Consider the following 27,619-nt stretch of genomic DNA (forward strand, 5'->3'; position numbering starts at 1 on the left):
ATAACTTCAGATAATATTATTTATACAGTAACTAGCTGACCATTCTACAAGAATTCTCTTTTTGTTTAGTGAGGGCGAAAGGTAGCCAAACTACAAGTTAAGCTTTTCACTTTTATTTGAGTGCTTACTTAGCACTCAGTAACCAGGAGTTAGTAATTAATGTGAAAGCATTCATCAATCCAATTTATAACTGGACACAAAAATCATTCAATTGCATTGTACATTATACAATCTGCTCGTTATACTTACAAAGTTAGCACGTAAACAACAAAAAGACGATAGAAACGGCGCCGTATTATACAGCCGGCACCTTCATCGAAGTCTCGATTCGTTCTTCGTCCGGATTGGCGACTTTAACATTGTCCAAGCCGCCTTTTTCAGCAATCTCCAAGACAAGTTCTGTGGCGGTCTTGGTCCCGGTGGGTTTTCGGAAGTGCTCATTGTTGGGAAACGTTAGCAAATTCCAATCGGTCGGTTGGTTAGTAAAGGGATGCCACGGGCCTTGAATGGAGGGATGGTGAGTTGTCTGGTCTTTAATAAATCTGACAATCTCAAATCCTGAACGGCAACGCATGTAATCCACCCATTTCATGATTTCCTCCCGACTGTAATTCGGGGCAGTCAAATCTTCTTTCCGACCGTTCACTATAAGGAAAACGTTTACGGTGTATCGGGTAAAACACTGAGCCAATCCTATAAGTACTGAGTACTTTTTTACTGTTTCACATTTTAACGCCAACATGATTCACAGGTATGTCAGTCATCCTCGGTTACAAATTTTGATACCAGTACACTCCATACACGCACTTTCTAAATTTGTATAAGCGAATTTTTACTTACGATATTCCGCGTGCAATCTCGGAAATTGATGTCGCTTGGGCTGCAGATAAACTACGATTCCCGGATTACGCCGCGCAAAGTCTAGTAAGTCGTACTCGATGAAATCTCTGAAAAGCATCAAAACACTGATCAATCCATACCGAACCAAAATAATTTCCGTTCTGTCCGGGCGTTCAGCGACATTTCGTGCACCAGACGAACCGGTGTTCTACAGAATCTCTACGCTCCTTAAGTTGTAACACTAAAACACAATCTTGCTCTCCTAGATCCATCACATATTACAGCGACTGCATTTCTAGTTTCCCTCAAACCCAGATAGCATTCTTTAGTCGCGTCGGCATAAGTAAGTACTACGGTGCCAGTTCTTACCTCATTCCACGACTCGCTCCCTGTTCTTTGCAGAATCGGAAAGTTAACCTCTGCAGCTGGCACACGTATCGACCAAGGCCATTCTGTAAAATCGCTTTCAGATATCCTTTAGGATCGCTTATCATTCTAACGGGGAATTTCACGCGGTATTACTGGTTCTGCAGACTGCAGCAAGATTCCGTCTCTAAATCCCGACTGGGAGCACAAGTACTGGAGAACTCAGAAATCCTTAAACGTTTTCCTTTGAAGTTGTGCAAACATCAGATTATGATTTTAAGCAACACAAGCAGCAAAAATCAAGGTAAAATTAAGAATACAACTCGAATGAAGTAGCGACTTATCACTCATACACTAAACTCATCGTAAACCGGAACAAAATAAATGAAAAGACTAACGTATATTTTAAGTTAAAGTACTGTACTAAAAGAGTAAAATGTGGAATGTGGATAACACTTTAAAGAAGTGTGAGATCTTACTGAGTTGGCTCGCTTCGGTCGCTTCACAAGACCGAAGGAAGGCTAGAGACCTAAGGCTTAAGGCGACTACTCTGCACCAGCTGATCATGAGACACCCGTGCTCGGCTTTCGGCATGATGACTCATAAAGCTGCGCTGTGTGCACTGTGCGCAGACCGCCCCAGGCGCTTTGAAATTTCAAACAACAAGGAGAGAACAAGCAAGGTCTGTGCAACACGGCTGCAGTGAAGCGCACTTGTCTCGCTCATTTGGCTCATAGAATGATGTAGTAAGAAGTTTCCAGTCCTGTTCCACCAACATTTGCCATCGTTTTCCTTGAAAGCTCGAACTTGTACTGTACTATAGCTGGCTTTTAATTTTCATCCTGAAATTATTGGTTGTTTTTGTCGTTCGTCATTTGTCTTAACGGCGACAAGGTTTGGCTATTAACAGCAGACATTCCTTGACCAAGCATTTGAGCATTACTACAGGTACGGCTATGGGCTGGCAGTGGCTTCGGTTAAAATTTTAATTACGTATACGGTGCACGCTGAACGAGTACAGCTCTCAGTCATGATTAAAAATATAAAAAGAACAACAGGAGTGGTTTTATAGTGCGTTTCTGCGTACTGTAATTATTTATTTTGTTGCTGTAGTTAGTTGAAAGTAATGCAAGGCAAGAAGCCAGTTCTTACGAATAAAATGGCTTCCTCGGCGGTGGAATCTCCGGACACGATTAAGGATTTGATGGCATTTGTGCGCTTTGGTCCGCAAAATTTCGTAATTAGCCTCAACCCGTACGATGGCTGGGAACAATGGCAAAGAGTGGTAAGTTATTTAGTCTGTTATCCGATATTATAAAGACATCGTACTGTAGAGTGATAATAATAATATATTCTACGCTCCTCATGGTCAGCCTGATTTGCCATTGTGTTTGTGTTTTCTCTGTATTTCATATCTATATTTTATTATAATAGAATTTCTTCGTGAATAGAATTTCTTCGTGATGACATTGTGTTAAACTTGTTACTATTTACAGTTTCAGTACTAAGAATGTGCTTCCATCAGCTGTTATCAATTTTGCAGTTATCCGGATTAGCGCCCGTTCCTGTGGAAATCGTTTTACTGCCTCCAAAAGCTGCCTGTGCCCATGACAAGGTGATAATCATTTATTATATTTCATTCTCTATTCGTGTTTAAAGTTTAGACTTGATATGACGATAAGTAACGCAAAACGGGTCGAATCCACTGCTCTTTTACTTAATAAATCCTGAACTGACTAGTGAGAACCAATGATTCTTTTCTAGGGTATTTCTATTGTGGACCGACGCAGTTATATGGAGGCCATGAAGGTAATCAGTGAGTCACAGTGACAATGCTAACATGGAGATACTCATTTCATTTCAAAGCTGTTCGATTCTGACAATGCACAAATAATAATGTAATTCTGTCCCATCTGTGCACAGGTTGTCGAAACAGTTCGCAAGAGCAAGGAAGTTCTTCGATTTGTCTTGCATGCCGTCAAAGATGACAGAAATCTGGAGTTGAAGAAACTGGTCTCGACCTTGTCGGTACGCTTATGATTTCTCTAATGCGGCGTTTTAATTTCGTGGTTGGGTAATTCTGAAAAGGAAAAAATTCGCCATCGTTTGGTTATTATCCTTAGATGGGCGCGAAACATGAAATCAACAAGGCTGTAATGGTAAGATTTATCTCAGTGTGTCCGGTGACGTCATTTCAGTTCGTGTGTAACGGTTCATATTTTAATAAATATGACACTGCGTATGCGCTGGCTGTGAACTTGTGACTAATGTGAAAATGACAGTGCGTTTATTTAGGATCCCGCGTCATCCTCGACAAGTGCGAGTACCAACGCAAGTGTTGCAGGCAGTGGAACCGAATGTCCTCCATGGGCACTGGAGGTATCTTGGTCTTCTTAATCAAAAGTTAATGATGCATGAGATACCATACATTTTATTTACAGATGAAAAAAGAACTGATGGATTCTCTAGACCAACGTTTCCATGAAATGCTGACTAGTGTAGATTCAAAATTGTCTTTATTTGGCTCCCAGATGACTGAAAGTCTGATTTCAATCGCCAGCACGTCGCCGCCGCAAGCTGCCAGCCAGAAATCAGGATCATTCGATAGCGGTTCTATCGTGGCATTAAATGGTCCCGATAATTCTCCTAATGATTCCAAGGAGGCAATCCCACGTATGGTTTGTGGAGCCGACGTCCCAAAGTGGATCAGCGGACTTAATAATGCACTGTCCACCCCGGCAAATTCGGAATGCGGAAGTGTTGTGGTTGTGACTCCTCCGGAGTCGTTTGATCTTCTGGGATTTGATGCTAACCCAGGTAATGCGTGTTTGTCTGCTGCAGAATGTTCAAGCCAGTGGAATTTGTGATTTGCAGTCAATCAGGAGAAGGTCAATGCTGAAAAACAACAGTGCGAATTCGAAATCATGAAGACTGAAGATGTGGAGGTGAACAGTGAGACCGGCTCCGTGGTGTACGTGGAAACTGACGGAGAAGAGGAGGATGACTATGCTAATCTGCGTTCTTGGGCTGGTGAAGGAATAATTACTCCAAAGGCGTTTCAGGAACAAGATCAACAACAGGAGAACAATAGTGCATCTATGGAACAGTCTTTCCATTCTGTTGCCGCGGAACCGATTCCGCTTAATGATGTCCAGGAGACCATTGTATATAAACCCATGTACGTCGCTGAACCGGAAGAGACGAATCGTATTCAAGGAGAAAGTGATGTTGGAGATGTCCCTGTAACCGTGGAAGGCGTGCAGCAGGCGGTTCCTAGCCAGGACGCTCTACCGGAAAATTTGAACGCTATGCAACCACTGGACGAACAAAATCTGTTCAGGTAAGTGGTGGTGTGATTGCTGTCACCACTGTTTACCACCGTCATTCAGAATTGTTACATTTGTAGCCCGAATTCTGATCTTGGAACCATGTTATTAAGCGCGGCTTCGTCCATTGCGACTGGGTTTATGCAGTCGATGGAGACACTGTCCCGTACTATCCGCGACTATGAACAGCGCCGTGCTCAGTCGGAGGGACAAGCTCTCCTTCAGGAGCCAGTACAACAGCAACAGAACTTGGTCGCCTCTGATAATGAAGTAATTCCGGAAAGTGTTTCAGAGGTATTGTTGCACTGATGACAAAAGTTATTGGTTTATTACAAGAGGAATAGAGAACGGGTTACCCATGGTCGTGAGCAGCGGCTCCACGAGACCCCTGACGACCTCGGGACATTTTTTTAGAGCAAATCTGACCTCGGGATAATTTTCAGCGCATTTTTTTGATACAGAAACCATTTTTCAAAATTTTTTTCGGAAGAAAAAATTTCTGACTGCCGGGGCCCCATACGCCCCTCAAATACCATGGGCGGTTGCAATGGCGCCACAAAAACAGCTTTTATTTTGGCCTATTGAACACTTTTTCTAGGTAAATCGATATCGCTGGTTCTGAATATGTTGTCAGAAAAATTGTTTTAGTTATACGAAAGACGAATTTAAAGTTTTAAAATTTTTGGATAGTTTTTGCAAAATTTTGTTTTTATCGAAAAAAAATTATTTTCTTCGATTTAAAATATTTTTCTGATAGCATATTCAGAATCAGCGATATTGATTTAACTAGAAAAAGTGTTCAAAACGCCAAAATAAAAGCTGTTTTTGTGGCGCCATTGCAACCGCCCAAGGTATTTGAGGGGCGTATGGGGCCCCGGCAGTCAGAAATTTTTTCTTCCGAAAAAAATTTTGAAAAATGGTTTCTATATCAAAAAAATGCGCTGAAAATTATCCCGAGGTCAGATTTGCTCTAAAAAAATGTCCCGAGGTCGTCAGGGGTCTCGTGGAGCCCCTGGTCGTGAGGACTTTTTGAGGTTCATAACGCGCTTCTCTTTGAAAACTGAATTACGTTTGGTTTACATTAAATCGACTTTATATTGATGTTGAGAAATGGTACGTTAAAATATTGCAGTTAACATCGCACCGTATATGGTAAAATGCTCGTCACCTTGGGTTTGATAATTATTGGTTTATGCTGTTATGTAGCAGGCGGTGATTACTCCAACGGCCCCACCGCCAGTGCCTCCTCGTGTCCATCGTGGCCCACCACCGAGCATAGGAGTGAACGTGACACCGGAAGAAATCATGTGGTACCTACAGGAATACGGTATTCCGGATCAGATTGGCGCAGAATGGACACGTGAACAGATGACCCACGACACATTTAGCCTGCGCATCAGCGAATATTTCGATCGGTGTGGCTGAGAATTACATGGCACTGTTTCATGGGGCAGCCTATAATACGTAATCTTGTTATTATCATGACGCTATACAGGCTGGCTTTGCTTTAAGATTTTCGTGTGTACAGCATAACTGTTTGGTATAATGCCGTAATTTTATTTAGCGATGGGTTGTTCTTCTATATTGTAAGCATATTGGAAAATCGAAATGATGACCTTCTACCCTTTTAGGTCGGACGTTCATTCGTTGTTTCATAGCGTGCCAACATATTACTACACAGCATAGGTTGTTTGACTTATCGTTGTGTGAAATTTTGGAATTTCTGCTTCGGGATTATTTTGGCTTATATTTGTGCATCATTAAATATAGATATTTGAGCAAAATGTATCACACCCTTTTTCAGTTAACCCCATGCAGTACCCCATTTTAACTCTTGAATGTTGTACGCATTGCTCACAAATCAGATGAATTCCTTTGTTCTTCCAGAGCGACAATTGATGCCTTCCTTATAATACCTGTTTAGGAGGCAGTGTTTACTGATTTGTATTATCCGTGGCCGGAAAACGTACAATGATGTGGCCAATATCAGCTTTCTCAACTTCGAGTTTGCTTTGGTAATAATGTTATTCGGCACCAGCCAGTACACAGATCGATACGTTTGCGCAGGTTATCTGTACTTCTACACTAACTAAAGGAATAAACTTGTAATTTTAAAAAGAACATCTAAAATTAAAGTATTGTACAGTAAGATTTGCACAGAAGGTTGTCAGTTTTACCGGGAACCCATACCATTTGGCAAAACAACGGAGCAAATAATAACAACTTGGCATCTTAAAAATTGTTACTGTAGATTATCTGGTATATTTCGGCGTTGTACATCGAAATACTTAAGTATCAGTATTATGTACTGTACTAATTTCTAATTTAGCGTAGTGTGATTTAGCTGCATCGCAGTTGTTTTATTAATGGAAGTCGATAAATGTTTTTCATCAGAACGGGGGAGGGTCGTGTTTTTATTTTCACTTAGGTCTAGAAATCATGCGCTGATAATATTGAAACAGCGATGCATGTATGCGGTCCGGTCTCATACTAACTGATTTGAATCCGCGTCACAAGTTTTGGTGCGTTTTTGGTGTCCTTAAGGTCCTTAAGGTCACTAATTCGCTTTCCAATAAATGTTCTAGTAAACGATTCTTAAGCACGACAGAGATGCAAAAGAAATCAGTTGTTGTCCCGAATGCAATCAAATCGTCACAAACGCTTAACCATCACCACCATCTACGTTGATTAGATGTTGTATTAATATTCATGGCATAGTGCGTGGCCGTGGTTGTGTTTCCACTGCGCAGAGATTGACTAGCGACATTTCCTGGTCATCTTCTCGTTTCCTGTTTCTTCCCCTTCATCGTGCTCATAAATCAGTACTGTCCTTTTATTCATCGCAGTCATCAAGTTCATCTAAACGCATTGACTAAATTAACGCTGTTTATCCAATGCGTGTTTTACGTCGTTTCCCATCATTCACCATGCAGTCAGCGTACATTACATATTATACGAGCGCTGATTTGTCCTATTCTCTTCCCGCCGCGTCTATCGGTTTGACTCTGATTTTGACTCCCAAAGCCAATCCGTGAGTGGTTCCCGTTGTGCCGCGTGCTAGTGACGGTGATTGCACCGCGGGGGACAACCCAGGCAGTGAAAAAGGGCGGAAGTGTGTTCCTAATGGAAAAATAGCATTTCATTAATACCGCTTTTGTCCAAGAAGTTGTTACAGCGTAACTACGCGTGACTTGAAAAGATAAACTAAAATAAATCTTTCGATCCCGTGAGACTTACAAAATTTTATTTACTATTAAGCGAACATTCCATCGTCAAATCTTGAAGTAAGTACATGCTCACAAGTAACAATATCTTAAGATTACGAAATAACAGAGTTCATCCATGCAAACGAATCCTTTAATACGACATATGCCATCGCAGATAAAATTAGTTTTACTGCTTATGTGCACCAGTGCATGTACATGTGTTATTAATAGTTTAGTTCAACTATTAAGTACTAATTTCTAATTTCTAATCATCACCACTCAACAATTAAAGAAAGGTGACCCTTCGATTTATTATTCGATAATATTACAACTCAATCGGGAGACAAATGGATACAAATTAAACGAAGATCGCCTAGCACAATAACATAAAACATGCAGTAATTATTCAGCAAAAACAGCGAATGGAATGCTCAGAAATTAATTATATGATGACGACTTATAATTATGACGGTATTTCTTTACAAAGATAGTTGTGTTAATTTGTACGAGTAATATGTTGGAATTGATATCCCTCCTGCAGGGTAGTCTACTGTAAAATCAGAAATAAAGTTCTTGCTGGAATTATCGCATACAGTAGTCAACAGTTAGAAAACCTTGTTGATTGATACACAGCTATTATTTTTAATGCATTTACTCTACTTCGAGATACATTACCTACGACACACAGAAAAGCGCTCCTTCCAGCTCAGAATCACTAAAAGATTCGCTTCCGACTTCGATGATGAAGTGATTTGCGATAACTCATACGGTCTGATTTACAGATGCTGTAATTGTGCCTGGATGGAGGGAATAAAATCGTTTGGATCACACAGATAAATTTCAGCAGATGAGCCATTAAGTATTTTGATGCAGCGACTTGCAAAAGAACACTTGATTGCACATTTCACTTGAAGGACGAAGAAGTGGATGCACCAATCGGAGGATGGCTGCATCGAGACACTGCATACGACGCTCGTGTGTGTGCGATAAACCGATTGGCAGCCGAGTGTGCGCTGCGTTCTGCAATGGGATGCGTAGACTATGGGTATAATTCATGATTGTGATGTAGGAACATTTGGAGTACTTCTAGTCCAACAAGTCAGTTCAGTGGAGGAAAACATTTACATGCACTATTTCCAGTACAGTCCCTATTTCTGTCCGGGCGAAACCTAGTTTCCTGTGGCGAAAAGGAAGTCGGTGACGGTGACTGCACCGCAATAGGATCCGCTCCAGAGACAGCATCGCCTTCACTAATGGATTCATATTTCCATCTTCATAAACAACAATTTGTCCTGGAATGATCATCGCTGGATGGGCCCTGAAGGAAATTGTGAAATCCGCATCTCAACCTATTTATCTTTCTATCATTTGTCGTACTGCTCCCCCGGAAAAGGAAAGCCATATGGCAGACCTAAATGACCTTTGAGAATTCCGTTTGTCGTTATACGCGGCGCATCTGCGATCTGGTGTATGCTGTATGTGTGTAGAGCGCCTGTCGTGCATATCCATTTACGTATATACCCCGTCCTTAGTGTGAAGGAAGGAAATCAGCTAGTGCTACCGTTTCCCCTTTTCTTTTGACGGCCACACACAGGCCGAACCCATCCCAATTCCTGGCTGTTTTACATTTCTGCATCCTGCTGCCGGTTATCGTTTAGGACCCGTTAGCGGACAGTTGTTTTAACAGGAAAAGGAAGTCGTCGGCCTTGTGTGTATCGGAACATATTACGAGTCCACTGCCGCGTCGACGCCAACCGGTAGCCGCCAGTAAGTGTGCACTGCTGTATATTATGACAGCTTTTGGACCTTTTTGTTACTGCGCAATTCCTGTTTCCTTCCTATGTGCCTTTTTCAGGCTTTAACTTGACGAGTGGCGCGCGCGCGACAGGATTCCGGTGTACACCGTTTCACAAGATTGACCATTACGTCCTTCCTTTGGTATGGTAGTGAATATGCGGTTCTTTTCCTGTTTGAGTATAATTTTATTTCCATCCGGTATTATGTCGGCTAGCTTATCGCTTCCGCTACCTTGTTAGCAACCACCGTACGCGTGTTATTAAGCGCCGTCGCGCTACCGGTGGTGCAGATTACGATATAATATCCACATCCTCTCCTTTTAACCTCATTTGTCTCGCAAATTTGCATTGCATAAACTGTGTACCTCATGTGCATGTTATCAGTCACAAACAAAATCATCAATCCGGAAGTTGCCGTACTTGTGACGCAGTACAGCGATAGCACCCAGGTCGAAGCTAATCATTATATCGGAATATTGGGTATATTCTGGATAAACAAATTAGTTGCACTGCACAGCGGCAAGGACTTTGCAAAAATTTCTTGCTAAATGCAGTCACAACATGCAGCCCAGTTACGCAGCTTTATACGTGGAAAAATATTTTCGCTGCACAACTACGTAAATGTGAGCAGCTCGCAGTTGAAAAAAGTCTTATTAGTCAATATATGTAAACGGCAAGTGTGAAGTGTCAAACGAGTTCAATTCAGCAGGCGGAGAAACGGAAACACAGCCATATTATACTCCATGTCTTAAAAAAATTATTACTACTTATTATGCGCGCAGCTGTTTAATTAAAGCCTGGACCTTTTAATAACAGCCTTTTCCTTTTAATTATTTTACTGATTTTTTTTAATTTGATTACTACTGCAAAGAAATCCCTGTTTAAAATATTTCCACAAGAATACAGAAATTTGAAAATTAAACAGGTTTTAGTATTTAATGTAAATTTTCTTACAAAGAAATTGCAGTGTATAACTGTGTATTCGTTCTTTATACTACATCTAGTTTTAGCAATACAAATTAAACGAGGAGGTTACTAATATAGAGCCAGCATATATTTGTTTCAAAAGCAGAACAGTGACCTTGTGAAAGGGCACTCAAATTTGAAAATGGTGCCAATGTTAAAACCGAACAGTTTTTGCCAATTCTTTATTAAGCTTATAATATGTTGCAGCAGCAGCCTAGTAAACTGCTAAGATGCAGTAAGTATAACTAATGCGTAATTATAATTCATGGGTAAGTAATGTACTTTTAGCAGAGAAATGTAGATATTGATATTTTTATAATTATTAAAGGGGACATGTACATGTACATATACATATGAGCCAATATCACTCCATCCGTCACCGGCCGCTCGACTACTGTAGAGTACAGATAGTGCAGGGTGTTAGAAGGTCTCGTTTGATTTCATATCCGCTGAATTTCTGTGCTCCGTCAAAATGTCATACAAGGAGTAGATTAACATGTGCAACTGCGATGCAATGTTGCAGTAGTTATTGCTGGTATCGATTTTGCCCGGGTCAAGCTGCACGCGAATATCAATGAAGTTATTAGCTGCTAGACACGCAATGTGATCTGTTAATTGTTGGTTCGTATCAAAAAGTCCAGCTCCGGGAAATAATAGAATAATTATTAGTATTCAGTAGCGATGATGAATTTTACGTGACTCGAACATTTACCTACTTCTGCCTAGGGAGTTTACATTATGGTTGGTCTCTTACATAAAGCCTAAATTGCCTAATAGGAATGGGCTGACATCTTTATTGGTATCAATTTTCTGCACAGATATTGAAAAAGATGAAACAGCATGAATTACCTGCCCGTAAAATTGGATAATTGCATGTGTGGTTATAACATACCAGACCACCATCCAAATGGGGTAAACAGCACCTGGAATAGATGGTGCGCTAAAGGTCATTGCATCGATGAATACAGTATTCGTTAGGCACGGCTGTCATAAGCCATCTTTTGATACTATAGCGTAAACACGAAATTACACAAATAAAGTACATTGCTTAAGTGAATAATGTTTTGTGCGTGGCTTGCACATCTTTTACAAATGAACGTATGGACTAAATACTCGTAACTCCTAGCGATTAAAAATTAATTCAATGCAAACGATTTAAACTGCTTGGTGTTTTTATTTAATTTAGTACGAAAGTCACCTATCGATCTTTCTAATAATATGCGACGTGGATTTCTTCGATTAACTTGTGAGCGTGAATTCCTATTCCTGCTTGCTTGCAAACGTTAGCTGGTCTCTTACAAGATTTCGCAAAGCTAATTACGTGACTTAAAATTACGGTCAGCTTTAACTGTCCCTAAAAAAAGTAACAATTTGAGACATAATAATGCAGTTTATGTTAAATTCATTAAGATTATATTCCCACTGCAAACTAGCATATATACGAGTATGTACGTATAAATCTTTCGAAAAGGATTTCCATGTGCAGGCTCGCCGTGCAAAATCATACAACATCGACCTAAACCTATATAATAAACTTTAAGTATTGAATTACTACCGACATTATCTTTTATAAAAAACTTTTATAAGAACTGAAATCGCTTAGCACTTATGAGGCCTCAGAGTGTACTCGTTGATTTGCTTTTACAATTTTAAAATGGTTTTGAATGGTTTTTTTACCAGTGTAAACTATCAAGCTGAAAAAAAATTAAACAAGAAATTTGTTTTGTAGCGGTTGGAAATTTGTAAGTGTTGTTGACACCCTCTGCAGCGTACAAATCCATTCAGAACAATTACTAAACTCGAACAATTAATCTCCACTTATTTTGCGAGTTAAGAAAGCGCACAGATAGTAAACACGTTATTATTAATTTATAACATAAGCAGAGCTTGGTTTTTTAGACATTGCACTAATACTTACTATTTTAATAAAAACTTTAAAAGTGAGTCAGCACCGGTACCGCTGCTGTATTTAGATTATTTAGTATGAAACTGCCAAAAAGCAAATTATGTACTTCTTTGCAATCAACGTGACTTAATTTATTGGGCCTGAATGCCTAATTAGATAAACCCTTTTGAGCCTTACCATTAGCTGCTCAGCTACCTCAATATATCTTACACAATTTACAGTTATCCTTTTTTTCGCCTTCGGATGTAGTTTGAAGTTGCTGTTGTGAAATTTTCGTCCATATTTTATGCAGTCCTAATTTTAACTAAAATCGCCTATTGACCCAAAGATGTTGGCGTATGGCATGCAGATGCCGAATACATGATTCACCGGAGCGCAGTGAAGGTCCATTAGTTCAGCAAAAACGAAAAAAAGATGCTTGTTCGTGTACATATTGAAAAATCTAATACCCGAGCAGCAATTTATTTGGACGCTGCTACATTTCCCGCGTGGTTTTCGAATTTGCAGTAAACATAACGACATGCTGCAGCGGTCTGCCAACGCACGCGAAGATGCATTTTCATTTTTGTACTTATTAAGTACAATTATGTACATGCATAGTGTAATACCTTCTCTATACCAAATTCTGATATTACAACGATATTACGTCGACGATTGACGACGATTGAACACGGAAAAACTGCGAAGAGTATGATCACCCTATCTGTAAAGTTTAGTGTGCTGAAATATAAAACACTGAAAACGCCAAGGCGGCCTTAATGCAAAAAACAATTATCATTCATTTATGCAGAGTTCGCAAATTGGAGACCACCGGCGTTTTCGACTGGATCAGTCCGTATGTCTCAACACCAGGCCTTTGGCGACTCGGCCATGGAGAAATCTGTGGAGAGAGAATCCTCCTGTGACTCGTATGGCCTTTCCGGTACGGGTATTCCCCGAGAACCTGGAAGCGGCAACCTAGTGACACGGGAGTCCAACATAAACTTCAGCATTCGCAATAGCGACGCTGCTCATGGAAATCGCTATAATGGTCACACAAAACGTCATTTGTATTACGGTAATTAACTCGGCGTAAACAGTTAATGTGTTCCGCTTGTTCCGGGACATTATGCCATGGCATTGCCGCTCTACAATAGTGCAGACAAATTTTATGTACATAACGTAAAGGCAAATGTTCACTTTTATGTTTAATTTTAACAATGATCACACATTAGCTGATTTTGCGTCAGTGTGGCATTACCAGGAACCCGAAGATGAGCGATGAGATTTTTCTGGAAATCTGAAGTTACAACAGTTATGCACCAGTGCACCACGCACTTGTACATCCCAACCTGGAGTAATGCACAGTGCTGACTTGACAAAGTTTTTGCATGCAAATCGAATACAAACCAAAAATTCAGCTTTCGAACAAATAACAAATGTTTTACAATTACTGCACCTAGCTGTACGCATTATATAAACTTTATTGTAGTGTATTGATATTATTATAATTATGCTTTAATGTTGTGATTGTTTTTTTGCAGAGCACAATGCGCGTCGGGCTTCGGATTCCGGAAACGAAATATACCGGCATGTACCATTTGAGGAAAAGGGTAGGTCCGCGACATAAAGTTATTGTCTCTCTTGAGATTGTGCACCGGAACAGTTACACCGAATCACCGATTGATATATGTACATCAGCAGTTACAGTTACAGCGTATTCGAATTTAAATACTGAGAGCAGCATAAACATTTGGTGCTGTTTAAATACGAGTAGCATTTTAATTAGCCGAACATATATAGGCTGACATATTTTTTTTGCTGTACGCTACAATATCACACATGCTCTTAGCTGCAGCATTTATTTTGTAATAAGTATTTCAATCATTCTAATATCTATGTTTTAGATGCCAAAAAACCCATAAAATCAGAGCCAGCGTACATGGCAAATTGTAAGTGAGAAAGTGCTACTACGGCATAGTACATCCATATATTACTACGATACGATACGAAAATTTTGGCATGACATTACTGTGCCATTCTAAACGGGAATGTTTGGTTTGTTTTACTTCACCATTTGTTTTACTTCACCAGTTTCTGCATAATGACTTTAATTTCACAATAACATAAGTTAATGTTTTAGCGGACATGAATGATGTTGGTTGCATGCAGGCACGATATATATAATACAACATATGCACTTTATTTGGGAACTAAATAAGATATTCACGTTTAAAAATTAAAAATGCATGTACAATGTAACACATGCACCTACAAATTAAAGCCGCCAAATTTCTTTCCGTAAGGCCGATGTCTAATGGGTTACCTTATGCTGCAGTCCTTAACTTTAGATAAAAGGTTAAAAATCTGCTTGAATGCTTCACTCAGTGAAAACTGTTTTTTATTGTTATTGTTAAAATGAACTGTTACTGTCGGCGGTTGTTTGAGTCTTTGGAAATGGATACTAACATAGCTGGTTGCAGATGCGGGAAGCGATAATTCCTATACCATGCAGGATGCTCAGACTGTGGGATCTCGAGGGGGTTCCTTATTTCAGGATTGCGGGACAAAGGTCAACCGGGTGTCGAACAACAATGGACAAAATATCGGTATTGAAAGTAAGATACGTATAAGATTATGTTTAAATTATCATCAACATACCAAATAAATACTCTTAGTATATAGCAGCCGCCAAGACTTTAATTATTTATATGCAGTTCCTCATGATTACTAACAAATCTAAAGACCAGCAGTTCCAACACAACACACAAAATATAACAACATCAAAATTATATTACACCAAAATTCGAACTGGAGGCTTGGTACAACACAAGGTCAACAACACAAGGTCACAACATAAGGTCACGGAATGATACAACACAAGGTCACGGAATGATTACCAGACCTTTTTATTACAAAAGGAATGGCATTCGCATAAAATCTTTTTTCTTACCGACGTAAGTACAGCCCTTGTGAAATTTAAAGTTACAAAAAGATGTAGTTAATCGTTCCTAATTCGTATATCATAGAAAATGCTAATAAACGTAGTAAAATAATGGATGCTGGCTGTAGCCACTACTGCATGCCAGCATCCGTTTAGATAAAATCTATTGTCAATAATATGAATAATTCAAGTACAGAGTGCAATTGCACTGCACAAGCACTGTTATCGCCACAATCTGGGAATAAAGGATGGATTATTAATATGTAATGTTATGTAATATCGGTCTGTGATACTGTCTTTAATCCTTGCCGTTAGTTCTTGTACGTAAACATTATTCCCGGAAATGTCTTTGTCAAATTTGCGTCTTGAATGATCGCACAACATACAGTATGCTCAAAGTCAGGTAATATTGTACTAATCTGCTGCCGTCCGGCCATACCATATGCTAACTTAAACTTAAAGATTAGAAACATTTGGTTGATACTTAATTCTCTGCTTGAAACCCCTCCATCCTCGAAACTGTTGATTTGCTATAGCCTAGGTCTCATCAACCCTTAGGGCAGCGAGCGAGCGACAATAATATTTAATTTTTTTAAATCAGCTTACTCATAGCATTAGGCGTTTTTGTCACTGAAAAGTTACTAAAATTTTGCAAAACATGAAAAAAAAGGCTAAAACCTTATCGTGGCCGGAACTTGAGCGAAGGGGACTACAAATTGCCGGTCTGCATAATCGCAGATTCATATATACATAATACAATACAATGCTTTGTGTACTGCTTACAGAGTAGTCCCACTTTTTACACCTCTGCCTGTTAATTTGAACATTTTTGTTTGGTTCTTTGGCTTTGAGTAGTAGTGACTAGTGAGCAATCGCTGATGCCGATTTATAGCTGCTAGGAAGCATAGTATGGTAAACGTTGAGATCTGTCGCAATAGTTCCCATATTTCTCTTGCGTAAATAATAGATAAAAAACTGTTTTTGGTATCAGTTATTATTACTGCGTAATAAGTAATCTGTAAAGCTGCATTTCTGCTGACAATGGGGAGCACGGAATCTACTGCACCGTTATACTGCACCAATGCCCAACAAATTCCATAACATAAGCCGCGTACAGTTACTTAAAATCCACTATAAATACAGTCCGTTTCGGGCTAACATTGAATATCGTCATAGCTGATCGATATCTGGTAGGAGTACGTAGATTCCTAAAGGAGTGGTCGAGTGTGTCCATGCCGGCATCCAGATTTCTTCTATCAATATTATCCAGCTAAGCTAGAAAGCGAAATTCGATCACTGGCCTTACATACGCATGCGCTTGGGAATGCATATGAATTCAATGATATTTCAAGCCGATAAATGCAAACATATTGTCATCATTCACTCTTTGATCTGTCGGAAGCATGAGCTTTATTAAAAACGCATTTATCACATCTTTCGCATCCTTATACGCGTCCAGAACTGTGCCTTTAGCTGCACTACGTAATTATGTTCCGTTTGAACCCAGCAGCTGAACGTACCCGCTTAAATACATATACAGCAGGCACGCGGCAAACTGTTGTAACTTGTAAGCAAAACAACTACTTCTTTAAAGAGATAAAAAAGTTCGTGTGAAACTGTGATCCAGCTCAGTGTTTAAAATGTCTACGTACATTTAGGGTATGACCCATGGAAGTTTTTATCTAGTGAGTTAATTATAATCATTATTTGTGCATTTTTACAACTTTTGTAGTGAAGCGAAACTTGAAAAATTCAAACAAATTGCGTGGGTTTGCCGATAAACACACGCGTTATATTACTGTTCGAGCAGATTACCACATGTCATGTTATTATGATTATGCAGTTGTAAAACATTTTTCTTTGAAAACAGTAAAATGTAAAACATTATGTACATATATATCATTATGGCCACGATGTCATCTACCGGCATTTCATGTATGGCCTATATATTGCGTTACTTTACTATGTATATATTATATAATAATGCATTGTATGGCCAGCAGTTTCTACAAACTAAAAGAATGGATGGAGTATGTCATGCACTCTACAGCGATCAAGCTGGATCGTACAGGATCGTACCAAAAATTAACATAATATCAGCGACATGCTTTTCGGAATTTTAATTAGGAAGCCGATAGCACTTGTGGGTGGGCAGCCTCCAATTCGGCTCGTTTAACTCAGCAGTTAACATGGACGCCTCATCATTTACGAGAATTGTATGAGAGTAAATAATCAATAACATTTGCACATTTAATGCAATCTGCTCAGGCATATTGTTTGAAAATTCTTAAAAGCTTTCATTATGCATGCGCCGGTTCGAAGTTACGCCATTAATTGATTTATCACTTTCACACTGGGGCGAATGCTGCAGTCAATTTAACTTCTGCTTCAGCTGCTTTATATGTAGAATCGTTTACACATAAAAACATTTACCGAAAAAACTGATGTTGCAAGAGTAAAAAGTGCGGCTACCATGGTCCATTTTTAAATGCCACCGGACGAAATCAACCGATCCGGCGTTTATACCATGCAAATTGCAACGTTAACCACGTACGCAAAAACACACCAATGTTGGCACGTAATACGCCTATTAAACGGAGGCATCCTATTGTAACCAACCATTAAAATGTTCGCTAAGTAAGGAGCCAAAACAAACCTTATTTGGACTCGTTTGCTGTATCCTTCTATCAAGCACAGCAAGGTCTCATTAAATAATTTTTTTTGCATTAGCATGCCTAGCTTAAAGTATGTGCGAGTACTACAGTATCGGCAAAGTTTGGTCGTGTTTGACAGAGTCATTCCTTCGGAAGGAAGAAAATTTCATGATTATCGCCTGCACAAATACTTGCAGCGGAAGTGCCGCTTTCGGCATTGTTAGGGCGCCACGATGAAGAACCACTTTGCTAACAAGTTTTTATGCAGCTGCACGAACGGAAACCGGAATTTAAAATTGAACTCCTAACCAGACCGGAAATGCTGTCGATCAACCAGTTCATGCAAATTTCTGTTTCGTTGATATTTTCATTGATTGCACGTTACCGGTTTTTATTTAACGTTGTGATCCCTTGAAAAACGATTCACAAGTCAAGTGAAATTTGAATGAACTGCGCTAATCAAACTCGTAATTAGTAATATTGTTAGCTATGCAGTTCAAACCAACAAACACTAGGAAAACTTTTTTGAAGTTACAGACAAGATGTTATTTCGAGTCATACGAATTTTATGATCGGTTGTTATAAGAGAACTAATCGCACGGCCAGGACGACTAAATTTTATAATTATGTTTTCCTTTTGAAAAATCTTTTGAGAGTCACCTTTTGAAAAGCTACAAATAAATACTCGTAATTGCGAACGTAAATCGAATATGAATAAATACAAAACTAAGCCTAATAAGTAGGCAGTCTGCTGTACTAATTAGATTAAATTAAAATTGAAAATCATAACTTTTATACTGATATAGCAGCAGTCCGACCAAAGGGGGGTGTGTAGCGCATCGATTGCTTGATCAGTTTCCACAGTCATGCTTCGAAACTACCGCATTTGCTGCAGTATATTGCAGGCCAAGCTCAATTCCATACTATATATTATTCTCCCTCTGTACAAATGTATGGTAATAACACTGTGTAATTGCATTATGCACTGCTCTAGAAAAGCATTAAAAAGTCTTGCGTGTGAAGTTAATCGTAGGTTATGAAAAGGTGCACATATAGCAATGGAATAGTAATCAATTGACTTTCTGATCGCCAGAGCATAATCGATCTCGGTTGATCAAATCATCTCGTGCAAATGTGCTGTGATGTATGTATGATGTATGCAGTGCGCCGCTGCAGAGATAAACACATTTCAGTGTGGTTACGCATTGATTTCCATATGGACAAATATATGAAACACGGCGAATCGCTGATATTCGTAGATGTTTATCAAATCAAAAGCACTCATATAATATATGTAGTTTGGATTAGTCTTTAATACAAAAATTATATCCAGTCCAAACGTTTCTAAACGTACAGGGAAACGAAAGTAAAATTGTTTTGCAATAAAATCACCATAGAGCTGAATTTAGAGAATTATTGACAGTGTTTTTAAGAAAAAAGGATTTTTCGCGCGAAGCCGGTGTTGATCGCGATCGGTTCAGTATCCCGAACATTGTTGAATTAGTCGTCAGATCACGTACGTCGATTCGATAGACAAATATTGACCGTAAATGCCGATATAACAATCACTGCTGATCTTTCACGCACACACTCGTGTGTTGTGTTATGCCCCCATGGAAAAGCGGGTAAAAGGGAAAATGAGAATCCCAGCATAAGCACATAATATTGTATCAGGTTACTGGAGCGTACCTCACACTTACGGAGACATACGCTCACACAGACATATGCATATAGCCAATTGATCCTGGAGGCTGCTCTATCTGCGCGTCCGGGATTGGGTTTGGAAATTCGAGGTGAATGAAATAAATAATGCATTATAGGCTTTTGTTTTATACGTGAGAACCCATTGCTATCACATGCCAAGCGTCTATTTACATGGTAAATAATTGCAATTACAGGCCTGCTTTCATTAACTATTCATTCACAATCGACACGCGCCACACGTCGCTCGGACTGTAAGCGGCCGCTAAGGTGTCCCGGGGGGCTGCCCTTCGACCTTCATCATCTCATTATAACCTGCAAACAGCTAAATCACATCTTTTACTAATCCGCAACTTATTAGCCTACATTTTCAGTAATCTAATCCTTAAGAAGTTATACCACCTGAAAAAAGTATTATTTTTCTGATACTGTAGTTAACCTTTATGGTCAAACTAAAAGAATTTAATGCCCTCGCATAGGCTTTTAAATAACTACGAAAGAAGTAAAGGCATCTGCGTTTGATCGCGTAAATGTAATTAGGAAATAGCGAATTGTCAATGAATCACTCTGTTCAGGAAACAAGTTTGTACTTTTGGTGTTAAAAGAAGATATTACGATACTTATTATGCGGCCTTCAGTTGCCGCTGTTTAGTATTTATACTTCACATTCCAAGGATTTAAAGGACATACAAGACTGGAAGATTATATTGCGCTTCAATAATCCCGCAAACTCACCAATTAACTTTTAATCTAGCATCAGAAAACACAAAAGAAATCCTATTTACGTCATGAACTGTTTACCAGTCAAAAAAATGACAAGAAGCAACTGTAACGTCACACAGGCACTGGTAATTATCACTGATGCAGTATTACAGTAGCATATAATATGCAATTTGGTTTTGCACAGTCAGAGCGAATCCTTATCGTCCTGCTTTGCCGTGTAAACCAAAAGCGATCCAGAATATTCTCACGAACAAATGAATGAGTGTGTTATCATGGCCTTCTGGCTCACAGCAGTCTCCACAGATTAGCCCGCTTTGTAGTTTCGGGCATTGATATTTATCACACGTGCACAATAAACAGCTCATTCCCACTTTACAACTGCCTGCATAGGCACGTGCCTGTAGCATTTATTGGCGAAGGGAAAATTGCCGGGAAGCTGTTTATTCATGCCGCTTATATTCCCGAAGTTAGCGGCGCACATATTGAACGTCTATAGCGCCTACAGTACGTATACAGTACAATCAGACGAATATATTCTGAACGTTCCGTAATTAAAGGGCATGAGGTTGTCTGAAGTGTGGAATAGAGTGGAAAGAACAACAATTCAATTCGCCGTTGAAGTTCAGCCTGAGTATCAGACGGAAGCGATCTATGTTTCGGTACAAGCGGCTTTGCTTTTAACGGAAAAGTTGCCAGAATGGCCAACAGGAAATTGCTTTGCCGGTTGGCTTAATAACTAACCTACCAATCATGTATGTAAAGAGTGCTGCAGCTGTACAACAGATAGACTGCGGGGCGCTGGCAGTGGCCGAGGAAAAGAAAGAAAAAGCAAATACTATTGACACAAAACGGAGTGCGTCCAGGCCGCCGACAAGCACAGGAAACCCTGTTTATCAAAATCGGAAGCCCTTTTGCTCTTGTTAAGTCCTGGATTTCCATGTCGTGACCGACAAAATTACGCTCCGCCACTGTGCGAACCTTTAACCGGCCTATCACTGTCAAACGGAAATTTCGTTAACTCACTCGGGATTAAGGCCCCGGCCACTTGTCGGGCTTACCAACAAAGATTAATACCACTGATTAAACACATTAGTTAATTACCTTTTCACATACTAGGGTTGAGTAGGTTGTGTTATTTTTGCCACTAGTTGTAAAATGTCCATTCTGGTTTATACCAGGTAGAAAATTCAATTAAAATTGACTTCCACATGATACATTTTGACTAAAGTATAACAACCTTGTGCAGCGGTTTCGAATGAGCTCGTAATGCAAAGATTTTTAAGAAGATATCTTGCATTACAGCGTATGCATAAAAAATTATCGCCCATATTCCATGTTCGCTCGTCCATATTAGCATTTTTCCAGTCGAAAAATTCTCGTATTCCAGAACACGACGTCGATATACTTTACCTTCGTCACATGAAAGCATATCAAAATAGCCGTCTATGTATGCACTGGCAACAAAGCCGGCACTGGCGCTCTGGAATTGAATGGGAGAATTGCCCGTAGCGCCATAGTGTAGAGCAGCCGTATACTGCGCCGTACTGTACGACGCTGGACCGTATACAATTCATTGCGCTTGTTAGAAATTGCTTGATCCCTCTGGCTAGTAGGGAGAGCAGGGAGAGAGAGGGAGAGGGAGAGAGGCGGAAGGGAGTCGGGGAAAGGAAATGATGATGATTGGTGGTCGGGCGGATATGTTCCCTGTAGTGCCTTTGGATTTGGTTGAGCATGTCGGGGTGTCTTGTTGGCTGTATTAGTTATATTGTCATCTTGGTCGTTTCCTCTTCCGTTCCGGATCCCGGTTGATCGTCAGGCCAGTAATGAAAGTCATCCTTCTTTTCTTTCGGCTCCTTTATTTTTGCACTACTGCAGCCGCGGCACGCATAGCTATACAGTTGTTGTGTTACGCGCATACGCCGTAATATTATAACGCCGGGAATTGAGTCAATGTGTGGATATACGGGCAGTCTATGAAAATGGATAACCGTATGTATTAATCCCCGAGTTTTCTTGTTGCGCGGGACACTTGAAAGAATAATTTCCGTCGACAATCTTTTCCTGTCTGTGTATTACGACGCGCTGCACATGATTGGTAATTTCCATTGCGCGCCCTCTGACTTGGCCGTTCACATGTTCCATTGTGTCCCGGATATCCTTCTCTTTTTAGCGCTATGTCGTTTCGACTTCCTTCCTTCCTTTCAGCAAACTGAGATTTCCCGCAACGTTTTCTTTGAGCTGGCCGTGTGTGCATATTCTTGCTATGTGTCGAGTCGGCTTGTCTATGCCGGGTTCCATCCCGTAATTTCCATTTCATGTTTACCAGTTTAGACTAAAGTGCTCTTACATTATACTGTTCAATCATTGCGTCCATCACTCTCACAATCCGAGACGATAACACACTGAGTGCAGCCAAATGAATGCTGGATTAAAATCTCTTCCCGTCTAATTGTCAAACTCCGTCTTCGTCAATTATTGTTTAACATTCTGCCGCTTTTTGTGTGGGCCTATGAAACTGGCGCACAAGGAGTCGTTTAAGAAGAAAAAAGATCGTTCTAGGATGATATTCAAACCTGCTCAAGGTAACATCTTCGCAGGTAGCCGCCAGTTCACAGTAGGCGCGGTATCCTGCACATAAGCAGTCTCGACAAAGGTTATCGTGACATTGTCGTAGATATATAGTGCATTGTTGCTGAACCATCAACTTATACAACTGGTTAAGATTTTTCTATAAATATTCTTTTTGCAGAGACCAATGGCGCCGTGTCAGAATCATCCTTCAAAAGAACGTCATCCAGCGGATCCATCGGTCTGAATAATATCAGCAATAGCAACGGAGCCGCATCGGCAGCCGCTGCTCTGGCTGCGCATGTAGCGATGTCATGTAAGCCAAATAATAGCGTAATTTCCTGGATTCGTCTCACGACACTATGAATGTCTAATATCTGATTCCTCGATTTTTAGCAGCCGCTGCTGCAGCCGCGCAAGCTGCGTGGTCACCCGCTCAAAGTAAGTTTACTTATGCTTTGTGAACGACTGAGCGTCCAGGTTTACGATTTCGTACATTGTAATATATGTTTGACCTTACTCTTAAATGAAGTATTACTGTGCCGTATCTGACACATTCGTAATTTCCAAACAATAATTATTACATTCTTGTCCAGTTACCCGGAAGAAAGTAAAATTTGACAAAACCGTAATAAAAACAGAAGTATCCGTCGTTTTTAAATTTAAACGGACTCGCGAGTCAATTCTTTTGCGTTAGCGCTAAAGCTCTATAAACCGCAGACAAAGTACAGTCGGGATGAATGCTGAGGAGCTAGTTGTAGTGCTGTTTGAAAGAGTAGCCTTTAAGATCATGGGTTTATCGTTGTTCGATTTTATCGATACTTGTGGGAAGCTGCATTGACCGTAAGGAAAAGGGTACGAACAATATTGTTACAGTCGGAAAACACATTAACTTTCCCATTAAGCAGTCCCGTTCTGCTATTAACCTTTTCAGATTGCATGCCCATTTGAATCATTCGTCAGGTGAAAAGGAATCAAAATGTCGATAGGCAAACTCGATTTGCGCTGTCCATATGCGTATATAACTTCCTTCACAAATAGTGTACAGTGCGGTTTGACTTCGATCTGTATAACGTCAATGCTGATCGATGGCTGATTTATAATAGTGAATCGGCAACATTAACTGCTTGATTAGCTAACGAAATATTGTAAACAGACCGTGCATAATTTTTTCCTTTGCACAGGAAAGTTAAAATAACGTTTGTTAATTTAGAAATGTGGCCCACTTTGCCGTGTGTCCTGATCTGGTACAGATCATAGCTTGTGTAAAAGCTGAGATCATAATTAATATAAGAACGCTGCGCATTCCTGTCATAAATTATTAGACTTCTTGGTTTAGCTGCGTGTAGCCTAGCTAGGTAAATTTTATTTCGTAGTTTTAATAATGTAGACGTGTTAAAGCGTTTCGTTATTCTGCAATACTTAACTAACAATGTAAGACCATCCACATCTTACCGGATGTAAAGGTTAACAAGCAACACTGTCTATAGAAATATAATAGAATACACTACTGTGTGCATGACCTTTCCGATTGTGCTCGTATGAACCAGTTGTCAATTAACAAAAAATACGAAGGCGATCGACAGCTTTTCTTTTTAATCCCATCATTGTTTTAAAAAAACAAGCAGCGCAAAACTTTTTGCTACTTTCCACGTTTGGGTGAACCGCAAATGACGGTACGTAAGACAAGCGACATTTTTAATTATCCTTGTGCGCCATAATTAGCAGTTTTACGATTTGTGTAATAAAACCGTATCATTAGCACAATTTGCAACCTGGACACTTCTACTTTTTGCACTACCATAAAATTTAATTGGGAAAGCGGTCATTTGATGGCGAAATCTTTGTGGTTGCCACCGCGAGTAAAACGTTAGTAAACATTTATGCAAGACGTGATAACATACAAAGCAAGATGCGGTTCTAAAGAATATTCCTTAGGTTCAGTGAGCGTATTGTGAGCACTCTGAAATTCCGCTTCTTGATCAGGTCGTATAATTGTCTAATGAAGCATTAAAGCGGCCATTATTCAATTAGGGTGCTGCCTTTTAATGGATGCAGAATGTAGTCAACGAGGTCAATTTACGATAGCAACAATATCCAGCGATCCACATATTACGCATCCGTATACGCGGCTTTATCGTCCAGTCCAGTTAAGCCTGTAATTAATCCATGCGACATGTCTGTAATTTTGCAGTTGAGTACCCTTATCAGATGTTTACAACGCCAAACTCCGCCGCGGTTAACTCACGATTACCTCATCCTCACCCGACAAATCCCTGCGCATCCATCAATTCGGGATGCAGTACGAACGGAAACAACAACAGCAGCACAACGGCCAACAATGCCGGTTCCGCATCGCCCTCATCATCCACCTCTGGTTCGTCCATCCTGCACGGTTCCGCCACATCCACACCTACCGGCGCACTGAACCCCGCCCTACATCAGCATACCGGCGGTCTGTCGGCATCCAGCGTGTATAACCTGTCGAGCGCTGCCTGCGCCGCTAATGCGGCCAATGTGGGGAGTGGCCAGATTCAGTTGTGGCAGTTCCTGCTGGAGCTGCTGCACGATGCCAATAACACCAACTGTATCGCCTGGGAAGGCCAGCACGGCGAGTTCAAACTGACGGATCCGGATGAGGTGGCACGACGCTGGGGCGAACGCAAGTCCAAGCCCAATATGAACTACGATAAACTGTCGCGGGCGCTGCGCTACTACTACGATAAGAACATTATGACGAAAGTGCACGGGAAACGCTATGCGTACAAATTCGATTTCCATGGATTACAGCAGGCCACTCAGCCGGCGCCCAATCCAGTGTCGGTATTCTCTAATCATCCCATGGCCACGCACGGGCCCTTCGGCTCACCCGGCGGTGTGGGACCGGGCGCCGTGGGCGGTGGCCCGATGCACGGACATCCCGGTGACTTTGCCGCGGCATACCGGTCAGATTTGCTGATGACGGCGGCCGGTGCGTATTCCAAATTAGGCCTAATTCCGCCGACCGGACCATCTTTTCCGACGGCGGCACATCATCCACATTCGTTCCAAAACCCAGCTGGATACTGGACAGCGATGGCTAATAATGCAGCTGCAGCAGCGAATTTCTACACAAGTTCAGCGGTAAGCGCAAACTGCATTTAATTTCTTTATTTTCACCAAGCTACACGGTAGAAAATAATTATTGGATCCAAGACCATAAGTACGGTATCAGAATATCCTAAGCTTATTATGTCGCATTATTGTTCAACTGAAAACGGTATTGTTTTCTCAGTAAATATACCGCGCGCTGATTGTCTATGCAAGGTCAACTAGTGATCTCGTTTTTATCATCAGTGTCGTGATATTAAAAGAAGTAACGAATGCCGTATTAATTTTTTTTCATTGCGCATTTTTTTCCGTTCTGGTTGGATGCAGTTGTCAAACTTTGAATACAATAACCCATCGAAAAAACAAATTCCAGTAATCGTAATAACTTTCTGTTTAAGATGCACATAGTTTTGTACGTTTGATAATTTCGTGTAGTTTTCTGTAATTTTTAGCAAATCTTGCATGTATGGTCTCTCATTCTCTCTCAAATGAAATTCTTAAGGTTTAGTTTCGTAATGAGGAAAGGTCAAATAATTACCCTATTGGCATTGTATGTGTAGCCAGTGTAGGGAACGTTTAGCTTAATTTAATAAATTTTCTCCATATGACTGATGTAAATGATTATTAATGTGGACGATGATGAATAAGCGATCAGCTCATAACTTGGTTATCGATTCGGTATCTCATTAGAAATTATGGTTGGAAACAGGCGGCGGCGCATGCGGCACTGGTTGCGGTATCTAATCAGAATCATTCACAGAATCACCCCAATCAACATCACCAGTATGCCTCACCCCATCAGCCTCCGCATCACTTATCATCATACTATGGAAGCTGAGACCAAGTATATGTCCTTTAATTCAATGGATATTGGGGAAAGTTTACGTTAACATCGGGATCGGCATTTTATTTATTGCTGGAAGCCTCTGGAAACTGGAGCATTGCAAAACGGTGCAAAGTTTGCGACGGTGGATAACCTTAGCAGCTGGCTAGTCTCGAGTCGCGATCTCATTCAAAGCATACGAGTTTTAACTGCTTTTATTAAAAACGTTATAATAATATTGCTGTTCCCATGCGTGTTCCTTTGTTAAATAAAATAACTAGTTTATTATGCTAGATTGTACATATAGCCTGCATACACTACTCTCTCACACTCATTGGGAAGCCTTTAATTCTTATTACATTGAATGCTTTAATTAACTGCAGTTCTACCGGGTTAAAACTGAATAAAAAAGTAAATCAGAAAAAGAGATACTTCGCTCAAGCATCTATGTACCCTAAAACGAGTACAAACGCTGTGCCGCCTCTGCATAAATAAATAATCAGACTAATCGAATCAAACAAACAAACAAACAATAAATCAAACCAAAGAATAGAATCACATCTACATTCTGCATAATATACAGTCGCATTACCAACAATGGTTGTCTATATAAGTCAGCAGCACGCGCATGATTTTTACCGTCTTTACGATAATATCGAAGCGCAAATTTCATTAATAACAATTTTATTAATAATAATATAGATATTTGTAAAGCGCGACAGGACTATATA

The 27,619-nt window shown here is 40.2% G+C and overlaps 3 protein-coding genes and 1 long non-coding RNA gene across 7 annotated transcripts; 2 read left to right on the plus strand and 2 right to left on the minus strand.

Moving 5' to 3' along the window:
• Window positions 1-97: 97 nt before the first annotated feature.
• LOC129591330 (39S ribosomal protein L43, mitochondrial-like) lies at window positions 98-1,644 on the minus strand. Its single transcript, XM_055486950.1, has 3 exons — window positions 1,210-1,644; window positions 841-947; window positions 98-645 (listed from the first exon to the last, which is right to left on the minus strand). The coding sequence occupies exons 1-3, from the start codon at window positions 1,332-1,334 to the stop codon at window positions 296-298; spliced, it is 582 nt and encodes a 193-aa protein (XP_055342925.1). The 5' UTR covers window positions 1,335-1,644; the 3' UTR covers window positions 98-295.
• Window positions 1,645-1,905: 261 nt separating this feature from the next.
• LOC129591324 (uncharacterized) lies at window positions 1,906-6,154 on the plus strand. Of its 2 annotated transcripts, none has more exons than XM_055486942.1 (11): window positions 1,906-2,154; window positions 2,320-2,491; window positions 2,750-2,821; window positions 2,971-3,015; window positions 3,130-3,234; window positions 3,330-3,365; window positions 3,502-3,585; window positions 3,648-4,023; window positions 4,081-4,546; window positions 4,613-4,826; window positions 5,742-6,154. In XM_055486942.1, exons 2-11 carry the CDS (start codon window positions 2,333-2,335, stop codon window positions 5,955-5,957), a joined length of 1,773 nt encoding a protein of 590 aa, XP_055342917.1. In that variant the 5' UTR covers window positions 1,906-2,154; window positions 2,320-2,332; the 3' UTR covers window positions 5,958-6,154. The 2 variants fall into 2 exon arrangements, with proteins under 2 accessions (XP_055342917.1, XP_055342916.1); XM_055486941.1 differs by having other exon boundaries at window positions 1,908-2,154; window positions 5,739-6,154.
• A 991-nt stretch (window positions 6,155-7,145) lies between these two features.
• On the minus strand, window positions 7,146-9,139 carry LOC129591315 (uncharacterized). Of its 2 annotated transcripts, none has more exons than XR_008690828.1 (3): window positions 8,414-9,139; window positions 7,475-7,652; window positions 7,146-7,391 (listed from the first exon to the last, which is right to left on the minus strand). It is a non-coding gene; the product is annotated as an uncharacterized LOC129591315 (long non-coding RNA). The 2 variants fall into 2 exon arrangements; XR_008690829.1 differs by lacking the exon at window positions 8,414-9,139 and adding an exon at window positions 7,770-7,955.
• LOC129591314 (ETS-like protein pointed) lies at window positions 8,239-27,287 on the plus strand. 2 transcript variants are annotated; one of them, XM_055486928.1, is made up of 10 exons: window positions 8,239-9,505; window positions 9,594-9,676; window positions 13,197-13,463; window positions 13,930-13,998; window positions 14,293-14,337; window positions 14,869-15,003; window positions 23,157-23,291; window positions 23,372-23,416; window positions 25,170-26,098; window positions 26,826-27,287. In XM_055486928.1, the coding sequence occupies exons 3-10, from the start codon at window positions 13,244-13,246 to the stop codon at window positions 26,901-26,903; spliced, it is 1,656 nt and encodes a 551-aa protein (XP_055342903.1). In that variant the 5' UTR covers window positions 8,239-9,505; window positions 9,594-9,676; window positions 13,197-13,243; the 3' UTR covers window positions 26,904-27,287. The 2 variants fall into 2 exon arrangements, with proteins under 2 accessions (XP_055342903.1, XP_055342904.1); XM_055486929.1 differs by having other exon boundaries at window positions 14,869-14,994.
• The last annotated feature ends 332 nt before the right edge of the window (window positions 27,288-27,619 follow it).

This window comes from Paramacrobiotus metropolitanus, unplaced genomic scaffold (genome assembly GCF_019649055.1).
Source record: "Paramacrobiotus metropolitanus isolate TYO unplaced genomic scaffold, Prichtersi_v1.0 Parri_scaffold0000045, whole genome shotgun sequence".
In the NCBI taxonomy this organism is placed as follows: domain Eukaryota; kingdom Metazoa; phylum Tardigrada; class Eutardigrada; order Parachela; family Macrobiotidae; genus Paramacrobiotus; species Paramacrobiotus metropolitanus.

What these genes read in the sequence shown, in the direction of transcription:
- LOC129591324 (XM_055486941.1), top strand. Translation starts at nt 2,333, where the DNA reads ATGCAAGGCAAGAAGCCAGTTCTTACGAATAAAATGGCTTCCTCGGCG. An exon ending in AAATCAACAAGGCTGTAATG is followed by an intron (nt 3,366 to 3,501) that starts GTAAGATTTATC and finishes GCGTTTATTTAG; the next exon opens with GATCCCGCGTCATCCTCGAC. An exon ending in GACGAACAAAATCTGTTCAG is followed by an intron (nt 4,547 to 4,612) that starts GTAAGTGGTGGT and finishes TTACATTTGTAG; the next exon opens with CCCGAATTCTGATCTTGGAA.
- LOC129591314 (XM_055486928.1), top strand. Translation starts at nt 13,244, where the DNA reads ATGTCTCAACACCAGGCCTTTGGCGACTCGGCCATGGAGAAATCTGTG. An exon ending in TGCGTGGTCACCCGCTCAAA is followed by an intron (nt 23,417 to 25,169) that starts GTAAGTTTACTT and finishes GTAATTTTGCAG; the next exon opens with TTGAGTACCCTTATCAGATG. An exon ending in ATTTCTACACAAGTTCAGCG is followed by an intron (nt 26,099 to 26,825) that starts GTAAGCGCAAAC and finishes AATCATTCACAG; the next exon opens with AATCACCCCAATCAACATCA.
- LOC129591330 (XM_055486950.1), bottom strand. Translation starts at nt 1,334, where the DNA reads ATGATAAGCGATCCTAAAGGATATCTGAAAGCGATTTTACAGAATGGC. An exon ending in GGAGCGAGTCGTGGAATGAG is followed by an intron (nt 948 to 1,209) that starts GTAAGAACTGGC and finishes GATGCTTTTCAG; the next exon opens with AGATTTCATCGAGTACGACT. An exon ending in GAGATTGCACGCGGAATATC is followed by an intron (nt 646 to 840) that starts GTAAGTAAAAAT and finishes TTTTCCTTATAG; the next exon opens with TGAACGGTCGGAAAGAAGAT.